The sequence below is a fragment of the Aethalodelphis obliquidens genome, unplaced genomic scaffold, assembly GCF_003676395.1.
Source record: "Aethalodelphis obliquidens isolate GAN/ISIS:26980383/991018 unplaced genomic scaffold, ASM367639v1 scaffold12, whole genome shotgun sequence".
In the NCBI taxonomy this organism is placed as follows: domain Eukaryota; kingdom Metazoa; phylum Chordata; class Mammalia; order Artiodactyla; family Delphinidae; genus Aethalodelphis; species Aethalodelphis obliquidens.
Genome location: NW_020837956.1, coordinates 35,431,296 through 35,446,077, shown reverse-complemented (window position 1 = coordinate 35,446,077; position 14,782 = coordinate 35,431,296). Strand labels below are relative to the sequence as shown.

At 44.5% G+C, this 14,782-nt stretch overlaps 1 protein-coding gene across 10 annotated transcripts in view; it reads right to left on the bottom strand.

The window, feature by feature from the left end:
* Nucleotides 1-14,782, bottom strand: part of E2F6 (E2F transcription factor 6) — a 33,858-nt gene that overhangs the window by 5,130 nt on the left and 13,946 nt on the right. The window contains exons 5-11 of one of the 10 annotated variants that reach the window (XM_027113801.1): nucleotides 13,803-13,917; nucleotides 11,331-11,484; nucleotides 10,836-10,873; nucleotides 9,826-9,937; nucleotides 5,643-5,915; nucleotides 4,683-4,877; nucleotides 2,044-2,256 (exon numbers count right to left, since the gene is read on the bottom strand). In XM_027113801.1, coding sequence (XP_026969602.1) covers nucleotides 9,893-9,937; nucleotides 10,836-10,873; nucleotides 11,331-11,484; nucleotides 13,803-13,917 — 352 coding nt within the window. In that variant the 3' untranslated portion in view covers nucleotides 2,044-2,256; nucleotides 4,683-4,877; nucleotides 5,643-5,915; nucleotides 9,826-9,892. Of the gene's footprint in view, nucleotides 1-2,043; nucleotides 2,257-4,682; nucleotides 4,878-5,642; nucleotides 5,916-8,529; nucleotides 10,874-11,330; nucleotides 11,507-12,196; nucleotides 12,479-13,802; nucleotides 13,918-14,782 lie in introns of those variants that run through there. The other 9 variants (XM_027113800.1, XM_027113802.1, XM_027113806.1 and 6 more) reach the window with 9 other exon arrangements.

Sequence of the window (14,782 nt, the reverse complement as noted above, 5' to 3'; positions counted from 1 at the left end):
GTTGTGGCGCACAGGCTTAGTTGCTCTGCAGTATGTGGGATCTTCCCAGCCCAGGGCTGGAACCCGTGTCCCCTGCATTGGCAGGAGGATTCTTAACCACTGTGCCACCAGGGAAGCCCCTGGATGGTGAAGTTTTAAAGAGTAAGGTTCAAACCAAGATAAAAGTCAGCCCATACTGCATACAGTTGTTTGTCCTGTATAAACTGGGAAATTCTGTCTCTATCACTGAAATTCACACCTTTGTGAGAAACAAGAGGTCTACGGAGACCAAAGAACCAAAATGACGACTGTTTTCATCTTAATGTGATTTATGGACACATCAGACCAACCAAGAACAGATTCCTTTCCTGATATAAAAGGAAGAGATCAGGGCTTCCTTGGTGGTGCAGTGGTTGAAAGTCCGTCTGCCGATGCAGGGGACACGGGTTCATGCCTCGGTCCAGGAAGATCCCACATGCCGCGGAGCGGCTGGGCCCGTGAGCCATGGCCGCTGGGCCTGCGCGTCCGGAGCCTGTGCTCTGCAACAGGAGAGGCCAGAACAGTGAGAGGCCCGTGTACCGCAAAAAAAAAAAAAAGAGAGATCAAGTCAGTATAATTCATACTGCTTTAACTCCCATGTATTTGTAAGTTATTATTAACTTAACATGGCGTGAACATGATCACTAGGATGAGTGTTCATGTGTTCTGGTGTCAGGTGTTCATTTCCTTGTAAATAATTATTTTAAAAACATGAAGTATGTCTTCTCCTTACATTACTGAGAAAGGGATGTTTTCCTCTGGAGAATTACCCAGAGCCCAAAGTTGCACCATCTCTTCTTCTTCTTCTTTTTTAATAGATTTATTTATTTATTTATTTATTTATTTATGGCTGCGTTGGGTCTTCGTTGCTGTGCGGGGCTTTCTCTAGTTGTGGCAAGTTGGGGCTACTCTTCCTTGCGGTGCGCAGGCTTCTCACTGCGGTGGCTTCTCTTATTGAGGAGCACAGGCTCAGTAGTTGTGGTGCACGGGCTCAGTTACTCCGCAGCCTGTGAGATCTTCCCGGACCAGGGCTTGAACCTGTGTCCCCAGCATTGGCAGGCGGATTCTTACCTACTGCGCTACCAGGGAAGTCCTGCACCATCTCTTCTTAATGGGACGTTTCCTTTCATCATTTTCTTCATGAAATTTGACCACTCCATCCCACGTTTTCAGTCTTATTCTCCATTCCAGGCATGGAAACAGCTTTGTGGAAAGGCTGGCTTTGCATCGTTATCAAGAGGACAGTGTTATAAGCCCCAAGCAGCCTTGCGGCCCTTGGATATGAAACCCTACCCCACCATGCCCTCCTGCCCTGTTGCTTTACGTCCGGGCTGGCAGACCCGACTTCACCCAGGACCCCACGATCCTGCCAGCTCCGTAACTCCACCATCTCTCATGAGTCACTGGCAGTGAGATGAAGAATGACATTCTCAGGTCCTTACTCATCCTTCCACTCATGGGCTCCCCATTTAGACCTAAGAACATCGGCGATCAGCTCACCTTCTTGACAACAGGTCTAGGTCTACTCTGAATAGTTCTCCTTCCCCAAAGGAGCACGTTTTTCTGTGGAGATTTCTGAAGACAGTCCACTGATGACTTTGCATCCAGCCAGGTCCTCCCAGACCTTGTGGACCAAGACATCTGAAACAGTGCCACTGCCTCCATGGCTTTCCCTGCTGCGGAGAATGGCTGGCCAGGAGGGCCGCGTGCACACACTTCAAACGGGACTGAGAAAGCCCTGGGCATGATCAGAAGCCTCCACACTGTGGAGCTGCTGCCTCTCCACGGCAGGACTGCAAGGACAGCCACGGGAGGCTCAGCACGCAAACACGTGCCCTCGGGGACAGAACAGTCACAGCCGACTGTATTAGTTAACCACAACTGGCTCCAAGCTCTCTACCTCTTGGGCTTCCCAGAGCTGATACACAGGTCAGGACAGCTGGGACCTTTGGACACTTAGTCCTGAAGACAACAGCACTGTGGCAACCTTAGGAAATTAACAGCACAAGTGTTATAATTTCTCACTTTCTTAATGGAAGATAAAATCTGTGACTCCCCATCTATTCCTCTGGGAGTTGGAACTCATGTGGCTGCAGCTGGACCTTTCGTTGCAACAACGATCTGATCGTGGAAGGCTGGAATGTTCTGGATTCCCTGATCCATCACTCTGCTAGCACACGGGTCAGAAAAGCGTCCGTTAGAAGCAGCAATGTGCCCGCTACCGTGTCAGAAGCCCCTCTGATGGATGGAAGAAAATTCAAAGTATAAATATCTGTTTAGTCACAGCCTCAAAGCAGAATTCGGATCAGCCTCATTTCTGTTAGATTTTTTAAATTTATCAAATACTTACATAGTATTTACTGTGTGCCGGCCCTGTACATTAGAAATACTTCAAAAGTAAGTACTTAGAAACATGAACTCATATAACAACCCTAAGCATTTGACTGCTTTTTTGGATACGTAGTAGATATATCTCCTTTTCATCTCCCCAGTCCAGTTCCCATCGGATACTAGGACCAAACCAGGAACCCAAACTAAACAGACATCTGCGTTCCAATGCAATTCCAAGCCACTTTTGGAAATTTAATCAAAGTTATTAAAAGCAAAACACCCTAGTCTATAACTTCAATATAACCTATACATTTTCTAAAATGGCTGAAGCAGAAAATAAAAATAATCTTGTTTCAATCTAAACGTCCATCAACAGATGAATGGATAAAGATGTGGTAGGTATATACAATGTAATACTACTCAGTCATAAAAAAGAATGAAATAATACCATTTGCAGCCACATGGATGGACCTAGAGATTATCATATTAAGTAAGACAGAGAAAGACAAATACCACATGATATCACATATATGGAATCTAAAATATGACACAGATGAACTTATCTATGAAACAGAAACAGACTCACAAGACTTGTGGTTGCCAGGGGTAGGGATGGATTAGGAGTTTGGAATGAGCAGTTGCAAATTATTATATATAGAATGGAACTATATTCTACTATATAGCCCAGGGAACTATATTCAATATCCTGTGATAAGCCTCATGGAAAAGAATATGAAAAAGAATGTACATACATGTATAACCGAATCACTTTGCTGTACAGCAATTAACACAATGTTGTAAATCAACTATACTTCAATAAAATAAATTTAAAAAAATATTTTTTTCCTTGCCAGTAGTCACTTCTCTCCTCAAGCCCCCTCCACCACAAGAGGGAGAAACCTGATATTTACTGAACACTTATTTTAAGCTGGATACCCTGTTTCCCTCTCTCAGACTGACCGCTTTAATGGGTAATCACCCTGAGCTCAGAGAGGTTAAGTAAAGGACTTATAGGCTTATGCTATTAAGTGGAAGATCCAGGATTCAAGCCCCCTTCGTCCCCCTCTTTGAAGGTGGGGACCCTGCCTGTTTGTCTTTGCATATCCAGCGCTGACACAATGTACAATGTACATTTGTGGAATGAATGAAGGAACACATTCCAATCTTCCTGACTCTAGGTGGTTTTCCCTAGGATTACTGTGCAGTCGTCTTTCTAAAATACAAATCCGACCTTACCACTGACTGGTAAAGCGTGGCAACCCTTTATCCTACAGGAACTGGAGAGCCCTGAAAGCTCTATCACAATGTTTTTCAAACTGTGGCTTGTGACTGACGAAGTCTTTAAAAAGTGAAATGGAGTCCATGGAAGAGTGTATTGCAAGGGAGTGAGGCAAGTATTGTTTGGGAAACATCTGTGTGTGCTGGACATTTAAAACGTCATCCTTGCTGCCCTTTGACCTCTCTCTGCCTTTGCACATATTGTTTCTTCATCTGGAATGTTCTTCCCTTGCTCTGCCTGGGGACCTCTAACTATCCTTCAAGTTCCAGTTTAAATGCATCAGCCACTCGATTCTCAGCCATTTAATTCTCATCCCTTCCTCTGTTTCCTGGGTGGTAGTTACTTGTTTGCTGGTCTCTCCTATTGCTGGGGGTAAAGGCAAGGACCATGTCATGTTTTGAGTTTCTTTTTTTTTTTTTTTTAATTAAAAAAATTTTTTTGGCTGCACTGTGCAGCATGCGGGTTCTTAATTCCCCGACCAGAGATCGAACCCACACACCCTGCAGTGGAAGCTCAGAGTCTTAACCACTGGACTGCCAGGAAAGTCCCCTTTGTTTTTATCTTTAGAACGCCTATAACAGAGCTTGTCTCAGAAAGGACTCTGCTATGTTCACTCTTTTATAGACCTTTGCTTGCAGTTAATCCTTACTGAACATCAATTTCTTAATATGCCTTATAATTTCCCATTATTGTCATATTCAGCTTTTTACAAAAATTTATTTTTTATTTATTTGTTTCGGCTGTGCTAGGTCTTCGTTGTGGCATGTGGGCTCTTTGTTGCAGTGCACGGGCTTCTCTAGTTTCGGCGTACGGGCTCTCTGGTTGTGGTGCAAGGGATCTAGAGCATGCGGGCTCAGTAGTTGTGGCGTGCGGGCTTAGTTGTGGTATGTGTGATCTTAGTTTCCTGACTAGGGATCAAACCCAGGCCCCCTGCATTGGCAGTGCAGTCTTAACCGCTGGACCACCAGGGAAATCCCATATTCAGCTTTTAACAGCAATATAATTCCTCTATAACTAAAGTTTAAAAATAATGAACAGTTTGAAAACAACTCACATCCATTGTGATTCTTAGATTTGTCTTGAATGAGGTACCACGTAACACGCGGGTGATGTTATCTGCTCTTTTTTTCCCCTACTCCCAACAATGATGCGACCCCATTTAAATTAAGAATGCCATCGGGGCAGATTTCAGAAGATCCATACATTTCTTAGCGTAAAGAAACCGTGATCAAAAAGAGGCTGATTGACTCTGGAGGAATAAAGCAGAACACAAAGGTTAGTAAAACTTACACTTCGGAATTCAAATAGAATCTCTCTTTATAAATAAGTTGACTATGGGAAACGAAAGACACTTAAAAGAAACAAGCCTCACAGAACTCTGGTTAAACCTGAAAATAATTTTCCCCCATCAATTTCACATATGTTCTTTATTTTTCCATTACAACAGCTGCCTTTGGGGCAGCTAGAATGAATTCTAGAAGAAATGTGCGAAGGAGCTCGGTTACCAATCTGATGTAGGGTGGTTTACTTTTCTTTCTGCCTACACAGCAACCTATGCTTCAGGACTGAAATGCTGCAAAAATGCTGGGCAGTGCTTTCCAGCCCAACCGCATAACCACTCCATTCATGAGTGGAGAGAGTCTGTGTTGGAACATGCTCAGCTTACAGACCTGCGGGCTGCGTTCCTGGGCCCACATTTCAGAGCAGTGTAAACAGCTGAAGTGGCCACCTTTGTAGATACCACTCCCAGGTTTTAAAAAGACTGAGGTTTTACCTCCTCTCACCAGAGTTTCAGGCTATACATAGAGAACTAGGTACCTGCTTTTCCCGCAGCTCGTGCACTGGCAGAAGGCCAGAGAGGATGTAAGGTAACCTTGAGAATAAGAGCCCTGAATTACTGCAGCAAATCCTCGTCTTCACTACAGTAGAGTGGAGGTGAAGGAGGAAGGGAGATGACAGCTCCCAATGAGGCTGGTTTGCATTTATGCAGTTCAAACTGTATTACAACACGTACCATCAGAAGGCAAATCTCCAACAAACAACCCACATCACAGCCATCCACTTGGACTGAGGGTCATCTTGGACCCAGGAATCAATTTAGAATCACAGATGATAGAACTACAGTTACCCCCTTGAACTATGCGGGACTTAGGGGCGCCCACCTGGCGCAGCTGAAAATCCACATTTAATTTTACAGTCCGTCCTCCTATTCGCAGTTCCTCTGTACCCGCGGGTTCCGCGTCTGTGGGTTCCACCAACCTGGGATCGTGTGATCCTAGAGTAGTTTCTGAAAAAAAAGTCCACATATAACTGGACTTGTGCAGGTCGAACCCGTGTTATTCGTGTCAACTGTATAATGGAATTTTACAATTAACCTACAGGTGGGAAAACAGGGTGATTTCTCTAAAGTCATACTTAGCGAAGGGCAGAGTTGGGCTGCCTACACCACGCGGCCGTTATGGGTAGGAAGGACGTGCTGGGTGTTTCCTTTCTCTCAGTCCATCCCACCCTTCTATGCTCTGTTCTGTCACGCTGGGACTGGGCCCTGCAAACCCCGTGGCCTATCCTCCCCTGCTGGCCAGCTGGGTGCTGAGAAGCAGGCAGTGGTGGGAGAATAGAATGCAGGAAGAGGACAGAAGTGACTTTCTTCCTTTTTCTACCTCTGTCAGTGTCCCAGCAGCAACAGAGGACCGCGCGGGTCCACTTTCCAGATCCCTTTGGTAGCCCCAGCACCGGCCATGGTGCCCCCTCAGGAGTGCCAGCACTAGTGGCTGTAACCCCCTTAGTGGTGTGCATGCCTGTGTCCCACCCCAATCAGAGGTTTGAGTACTAACCATTAGGTGGGTGTCTCCTTCCCCACCAGAGCACTGGTGTGGCATCTCCTCCAGAGATGTGAGGACCTCTCCTCTGGGCTCCCGGGTTACGGGAACGCTACTTTATCCTAGGGGTGGTAGCTGCTTCCTGAATTATTAATATCTGTTACCTCAAGGCCCTTTTTTGCTACTTCAGCCTTCTTGTATTAACTCACCTCTGACGTGATACCCACCATGGCTTTCTTACTGGACCCTGCCTGATACTGTACTTGGTATTAAGAGTGTTTGTCATACCGTCTTTGGAACACGTACGTCTTACTGAAACATCTAAGGCATTTACTACTTCCTGCTCAACAGATCCAAAGTCATGGGCCAATGCGATGTTCTGAGGGGAGTGAAGACACTCAAGATCTCTGCAGACTAGATCATGGCAAGAACATGATCTAGACACGGACACAGCTAGAATATAATGCTGATATCTTAACAGTTGTGACCTGTGTGTGAGAACTAGTGTGAATTCACTTTATCAACAAGAACGGGATCTGTAAATTTAAAGTCAATGCTATTCTCTAGCAGCATCTGCTTAATTGGAAATGAAGTGAAGAAATCTGGAAACTCTGAACTCTCCACTAGATGGCAATCATTACACAAATTTGTGTTAGCCTCCCATGACGCTAGTGGCCAACAAATGTATTAATACTCCCATTTTATTGATCATAAGCAACTGACAAGTTGGGAGTGTGCTGAAGGTATGACACTGGTTTGGTGTGAGGCTGTTTTTGAGTCTTTCATTCACTGACTTGTGGCAGAGACTGCTAGTCGTCCCCAAACATACTAGTTAGCACAGGCTGGGTTATGTTGCAGCAACAAATTAGCTCCAAATAAATCCCGATGATTTGGCACATTCCACACTGCATGCAGATGGGCAGGGCAATTCCACACAGTCTCTTGGGGATCCAGGCTGATGGAGACTCCAGGATCTTATAGCTGCATCACCTAGAACCTGTGGCTTTCTTGGTTACTGGGGCGGGAAGAGCTACTGCAGAACTGCATGTAGTCTTTTCACATGTCACTTCCTTTCATAGCCAACTGGCTAGAACTAGTCATGTGGTCTCACTAGAGGTCATCTTCCTGCCCAGAGGGGAGAATAGGGTCTAATAATGTCTAACCACACCCTGTATCTACTCTTCTTCAACAGCAATAGAGCTCCAGGTGTTAGCTGGGCACGTGGCTGTCCCCGTACCCAAGATTACATTTCTAAAGCTAAGTGGCTAAATTGTGGCCAGTGGATGTAAAGTGAAGTGAACGGCAGGAAGTGTCCTCAAGGAGAAGTGTACGTTTCTTCTCTTTCTTCATCCTGCCTGCTGGCTAGTATGTAGACACAACGGCTGGGGCTCCAGCAGCTCTCCTGGACTTTGCAGTGAACTCGGAAATGGAAGCCAAGCCTGACGGAAGAACTACCTGGAAGGAAACTTGGTCCCTGACCCCTTGGAGGCCACACCAACTCTGGACTATCTGCAGACTTCCTGCATGTGACCGATGAACTTGTATCTTTCTTAAGCTGCTGTTATTTGGGGGTTTTTCTGCTACTTGCATCTGAATTTAATCCTTGCTAATGTGGGTGCCCCAGTGCAAAGTCTGTTATGGTTTCTTTTCCCAGTAAGTAACATCCCTCTTCCCCTTCCACGTTCAGAATTAACTGGTAGACACAGAGGTCTGAGAGACGGACATCAGATATTAATAAAGTATCTCTACCATTATTAATAAAGCTGACTGGAGACATGGCTTTAGATTAGTAGACGAAGGCTGTGGCAATTTCCTGAAGTCAGACAACAATGAAGTAGCCCCCTCCTTTCACGGATGATTTTTCTGTAGCCTGCAACGCTGTTTGCTAGCATTTTACCCACAGCAGAACGTCCTTCAAAATTGGCATCAAGCCTCTCAAACCCTGCTGCTGCTTTCTCAACTACATCTGCCATATTCTCAATCCTCTGTTGTCATTTCAACAATCTTCACAGCATCTTCACTGGGATTAGATTCCAACTCAAGAAACCACTTTCTTGGTTCATCAATAAGAAGCAGCTCCTCATCTGTTCAAGTTTTATATTTATAACAAACATAATAATAACGAAAACATTTGAAATATTACAAGAATTACCAAAAGGTGACACAGAGACATGAAATGAGCAAACGCTACTGGGAAAATAGCGCCTACAGACTTGCTGGACACAGGATGGCCACAAACCTTCAATTTTTAAAAATCACAGCATCTGCGAAGCACGATAAAATGAGGTACGCCTGTACGCACAGAGAGATGGGCAGTGATGTTCAGGGCAGAGTGGGGGAGGAAGAACCCTGGACGCTAGTTCTGGGGATGCGTACCTTAGCAGCTGTAGAAAGAAGAAACCAACACCAGCAGTTGGAGTGACAGGAGATTCATTTATGCAACACGTCTACAGTTCACAAAGGACTTCCGTTTACATGATCTCATTTTACTCTCAGAGCAATTTGCAAAGTAGAACATTTGTCACATTTCACAAGTAAGGAACTGCTGCTTAGAAACGATGCTATCACCTGTGGCCCTGCTTTCTTTGTTGGTTTTCGGGGCACCGCCTTCTTTAGCTGTTTATTTTCCCTTCCTCTCATTATTCCTTCTCAGGAAAAGCCTTTTCTTCTGTATTTCCCCTTAAAATAAATGTTAACGGGCCTCCCCCTCTTCTGCTGTACCCTCTCACTAGGTGACCTCACCCACTCTCATGTTTAGCATCACATATGACCGACAGCTGCCAAGTCTACAAGGCAGAGCCTGGACCTCTGCACGGAGCACCTGATCTCTACACACCCCTTCTGCTGAACTCTCGGGTTCACCACACGCGCCCAGGAGGAGCAGCACGGCAAGCAGTCCCGGGCCGACACAGGCAGCCGGCACGGTCTGTGAGGAGGGGAGAGGCTGGAGCTCAGCAGAGGGACAGGGCCGCAAAAGCCGCTGGCGCTCAGAGGTGTGCCAGTCTTCAATGCTCAGCATTATTTTTCAGTATTTGGATTGTTGATTCCTATGCCAACTCTTTACACATGGTCTTAATTTCACGTTGCTTCAATTCTTTCTTTGAAAGTAAGAGAAGTTTAAAATATGAATTTGAACGACACAAAACCCTTGTACGTTACATAAGCCAAGGATTTTTAGTCTAATTTGACCATTCACTCACTCACTCACTCACTCACTCACTCACTGATTTGTTCAAACATATACTGAGCACTTTTTATGTGCTAGGCGTGGTGCCAGTCGCTGGGTTTAACAATGATTAAGACAAAGCCCCTCAAGGAGCTCACAGTCTAATGGTAAACTACTGAGTAAACTGAGGCACAGAGTGGTAAATGACTTACCCAATGAGGTAGAAATAGCTAGGTACTTGGAAACGTGGGACTGGAGCTGAAGAGAGGGCAGGTACCACTAACTCATCGTAAGTAAAAGATCCCCTTTGATTGAAGAGCAAGGCTGCATACAGAAACATACATAAACCCTGCTTGCAAGGAAGGTTAAAATACTTCCCAATTCTCATCATGATTGAATTCATGTCTTGCAAGAAATTAAGCCATGACCTGATGGCATCTGTACACTCGCCCCTAAAGCTTGGGGCATGCCACCAGTCTGTTCAGACACAATGACTCTGTAGGGAGCTTAAAGTCCAATTTTAGCGCTGGGAACCATACTGAAATACCTTCATTAAATCCATGAACTTTAAATGTATAGCATATTTATGATACTTCTACATGTAGAAGTTTGGGAAAAACTCTCCTCTAACCCTCATCCAGAGGATTCTAATAAGTTATAGATACCACAGAAATTAGAGAATATGTCTGTTACTTTCCATATATACATCATTTTGGCTGTACAAAGGTGAAAAGTTTCACTTCGACGTACTTCATAAGTGATCTAAACATTATACAAATATATACAAAGACATCATGTCCAGATGCGTGCGTACACCCATCCACTGCAGACATGAACCCGTGTAAGGCAATTTCTTTTGTGATAATGACACATGATCCACGCAGCAAAGGGCAAGGTCCACTGAGAACAGTCCATCCAGCCTGCCTGTCTGCTTCAGTGATACTCTGGGTGATTTAGTAATTTCAGTAGGCAAAATGTCTATTTCACTGACAAAAAGCAGTGAATAATTATAAAAAGAGTTGTTTCCAAATGAAGAAACCGTAATTATCCAGTAATCTAAGTAGTGAACTACTTGAAGGTACTCCTGGCCTTACTGCTGCTACTGAGAAAATGTCTGGGATGATTTATTGCTCTGAGAATCACATCTAATGCATAATTCATCCACACAGGATGTCCCCAAAAGACTCAATGCACGAATCCTCAAATGCCATCAATTGCTCACTTCAAGCAGTTCTTCACTTTGCTGTGGAGGGTTTTCTTCTGAAAAATAACAAGCACAAGAGAAACCCTCCTAAGTGAAGATATGAAAGGCAGACAGGTAATAGAACATACAATTCAAGTGCTTAAAAAAAAATAGGAGGACCTCGGTCAAGAAGCATATTCTTACGTTAACGGCATAAGGCTATTTGAGTCTCACAAGAATAAACGAGAACTCAAGCATGTGCCTGAGAGGCCGGGTCAGAGGATGCAAACAGCCTTCTCTACAGAGACCACACTCTGGGACCAACTACAATTCTAAGTTTTCACGGCTATCAAAACTACACAGAAACAGTCTAAACTACAGTTAAGAATTACCTTGTAATTTTTTAACTCATGTTTTTTGTAGCTAGGAAGAGTAAAAATACCTATAAGGCCATAATATTCATTTATAAAACTCTATCTATTTTAAAAATCATTAAAACCTTAAAGTTTCCTAATGACAAGATTGGTCACTCACCTTTCTCAGGGGCGGGCTGCTCTGGATGTCTGCTTTCAGATGAAGAGGCGCCGACACCGTCCGACACGTTACTGCTTGGGTGGCTCTGCTCCACTTCACACAGATAAACATCGATAGGCCCCTGAGTGCTCCTGATATGGACCGTGATAGAGTCCTAGCAAAGACACAGGAAACATCTAGATGAATGAGAGAATTCATTAATTATATTTTTTCACTTACTAGAAGTGTAAGGGACACTTTTGAAAATTCTCATTCAGGTAGTTTCCCTTCTATCACATATTTGGGAAAATCACGTATTTATTAGTTAGCTTGGGTCACAGAAAGCCACTGGCCAGTTCACACAGGTAACACAGTTACTTGATTGTGCAGCAGTGGTTTCAGAGCCAGGAGGGGCCCCCTCAGCACTCAGGAGCCCGTCTTTCTCTACTCAAGACGTGACCCCTTTAAGGAGTCTGTACTTGAGACTCAAAGATCAGTATTTTGACGACAAAGAAATCTAAAACACCCCGCAGACTCAAATGATACGGCTGTGTTAAGATTTCAGACCCCTGAAGAGGTACTGAGCTAAATGAAAGGACCATTCTTCCATCCACTTGAAAAAGAGGATGAGATCAAGACAAAATATACCTCTTGTAATTTAAAACATTAAAACCCAAAAGATATCAGGAAATTGGGTACTTCTACTGAAAATTATGCTAAACTCGTAAGGAACAGTCCCGGTTATAGACGATTCTCTGTTGTTTTGATGCGAGTGGGTTCAAAAGTCAAGGCTATTTTCTCCCCTCTCCTGTGGTTAGGCCTGGGCTTGGTACCAGGTGCCCCTGCTCTACACCACCCTGTGATCTCACAGCAGAGGGGCTCCCAACCTCAAGGGCCACCTTCCACAGCTTCCCGGCAGCAGGCAGGTGCGCTGAAGAACATCTGCTCAGCTCCTAGACGGGCAGGCCAGGTCTTGTTTGAACGGTACACGTCGTGCAATTCGACAGATACTTCTGAGCAATAGGGAAACCACTAAGCTGCCCAGAAGCGGCAGCTGAGGACCTCGCAGTCCACTCAGCCAGGGGCTGCCCACGTCTCTGTGCAGCGCGAGGTAATACTGTTGACTTTGTGGGCCATGCCATCCTTCTCACAACCACACAACTGCCATTCTAGAGTGAAAGCAGTCAGAGACACAATCTAAACGAATGGGCACGTGGCTGTGTCCCAAAACAATTCTCTACAAAAAGCGAGCAGGCTGGATTTGACCCACAGGCCAGTCCATCTCCACCAGGACTAGATCCCCAGATCTCCCTGGAGTCGGACTCTGTGTCTATCGGTCCCACTGTCTTTCCTTATTGCTGAGAATGGCTGGCAAGAGGGCCCACGCTCCTCAGCTTTCGAACGGGATCTAAGAGACATCTTGGGCACGATCGAAGGCTCAGCAAGATTTGACAATTACAGCCTGAAGCAGTTCACAGCACACGGAAAAAACCAAAAACCCGTCAGCCACTGCACAATGGACTATCGTGCCCCCAAGGAAGGATGTATTGAAAGATTAGTGATGATGTGTGAATGTGAATATGTGAAATGATTCATATTAAAGATAAATGTTACTTAGGAGACTCGGAACGTATCTAAATCTAAATAAAACAACTGGGAAGCGTCAGCGAGAAGTCACAACGTGAGTGTGACCGGAATCAACGAGAGCTGTTCCTTAGTCCGTCTGTAACACACTGTCAAGTAGCAACTGGGGTCTCACATGGACAGTGGCCTTCTGGGGATAAAAGGAAAGGTGGGTGGTGAGGATTTCTTCACGATGAGGGAGTTAAGTCCCTATCGCAGTGAAGTGATGACTTCAGCAGTGACAGTTCTTTCAGGCTGTCAGCACTTGATCTGTCCTAAGAATGGTCACACTCCTTTGTTCTGATTCCACCCTTACCACGCAACCTTCTGATGACAAGTATCTTTCAGTACAAACTTTCCTACAAGCAGCTGACAGCGGACAGTCTTTTCATTTACAAAGCAATTTTACTTTTCATTTTAAATGTGTAATTTAGTGTTCTCTTTTATTCACAGTCTTTTATGAATTTGGTTAGTGAGTTAATTCCCTAGAGCCCCCGCTGACAGTGAACCGTAACACTGAGGCAGTCCCCGGGGAATCCTCTAAGAGGCATGAGAGCACAACGGTTAAGAACAGACTGCGAACCCAAACTACCTGGGTGTGAACTGTGGTTCTGTCACTTACTGTGGATGGTGAGGAAGTAACTCATCTTTCTGTGCTTCAGATTCCTCATCTTTAAAAGGATAATAATCATGGCTACCGCGTTTGTCGTGTTACGCAAAACAGCTCAGAATGTGTAAAGTGCCTCAAGCTATATCAGGTATGCAGCTACCACGCACCCACTGGTGATAAGGCGCTGGGACTGCAATAAAGCACAGCCTAAGCAACTGGCCTGCCTCCCTTTAAGACCTTAAAAATGCAAGGCTACCTACTTCTCTGGGCGCTGGAACATCCAACCTGGTTTCTGCCGGAGCCTTAACTGCAATTACAATCTGTTCATGGAAGGCTTGAATGCTATGAATATCTTGATACGTCACATATGCTAGTGTGAAAATCAGTCAAGGGTCTCTAAGCAGAGTGGGGAGATCACTTATCTCTTATAATACATGAATCCAAGTGTAATCTTAGAATATCATTAGTTTTTATGGGATACAAACTCACAATTAAGGAAAGCAGTCAGGAAAAAATTATTTCATATATAGTTCTTATTATTTCATAAACAATTCTTAAGATTTTATTAAGTGTTTTACAATATTTATAACTTGAAGAATCCCTTTAAACTATACTATTGTGATGACGACACTTTCTGGAGAAAAATATTAATGAAGTCTGGACCTCTAAAACAAATACAACCCACGAAGGTATCAAACCTCCCCCCGCCCTTCCCTATGCATTGCGAGATCTTACTGTGAGAACCTTTGGGAAAAAATATTCAGAGTTTTGATGAGAATGTCCTAAAATGTAAGGTGGAAAGAATCGGTAAGTAGGAGACGCAACTTAGAGAACCAGTTTTTCAGGACTATGAGGTACTCATGGGATTTCCCTCATCCAAAATTATTTTCTATCTCGCTACCTGAATTTTTCTCATTTTCTTTTATTGTGCTGCCTGAAATTTTTACCAGTTACATGATTTACTGGGTTTCCCCAGAATTCTTTTTTTTTTTTTCTTATTCCACACATCTTTTGATTGAGTGTAGTAATAGCATTTACCTTCCTTCTAATAACTGTATTGTGGAAACGGGAGTTTTGACTGGGGTAGAGTCTAAGTAAACTTGAAGCACGGAACAGCTCAGAATCAGCGACACCTCAAAAGGTGTTCACCCGTTCCGTGTGGGGAACAGGGCAGCCAAACAGTCTAGGAGACCCGGGAGGAGATCAGTACCAAAGACAAACCTCCCCCTCTGGTCCCAGA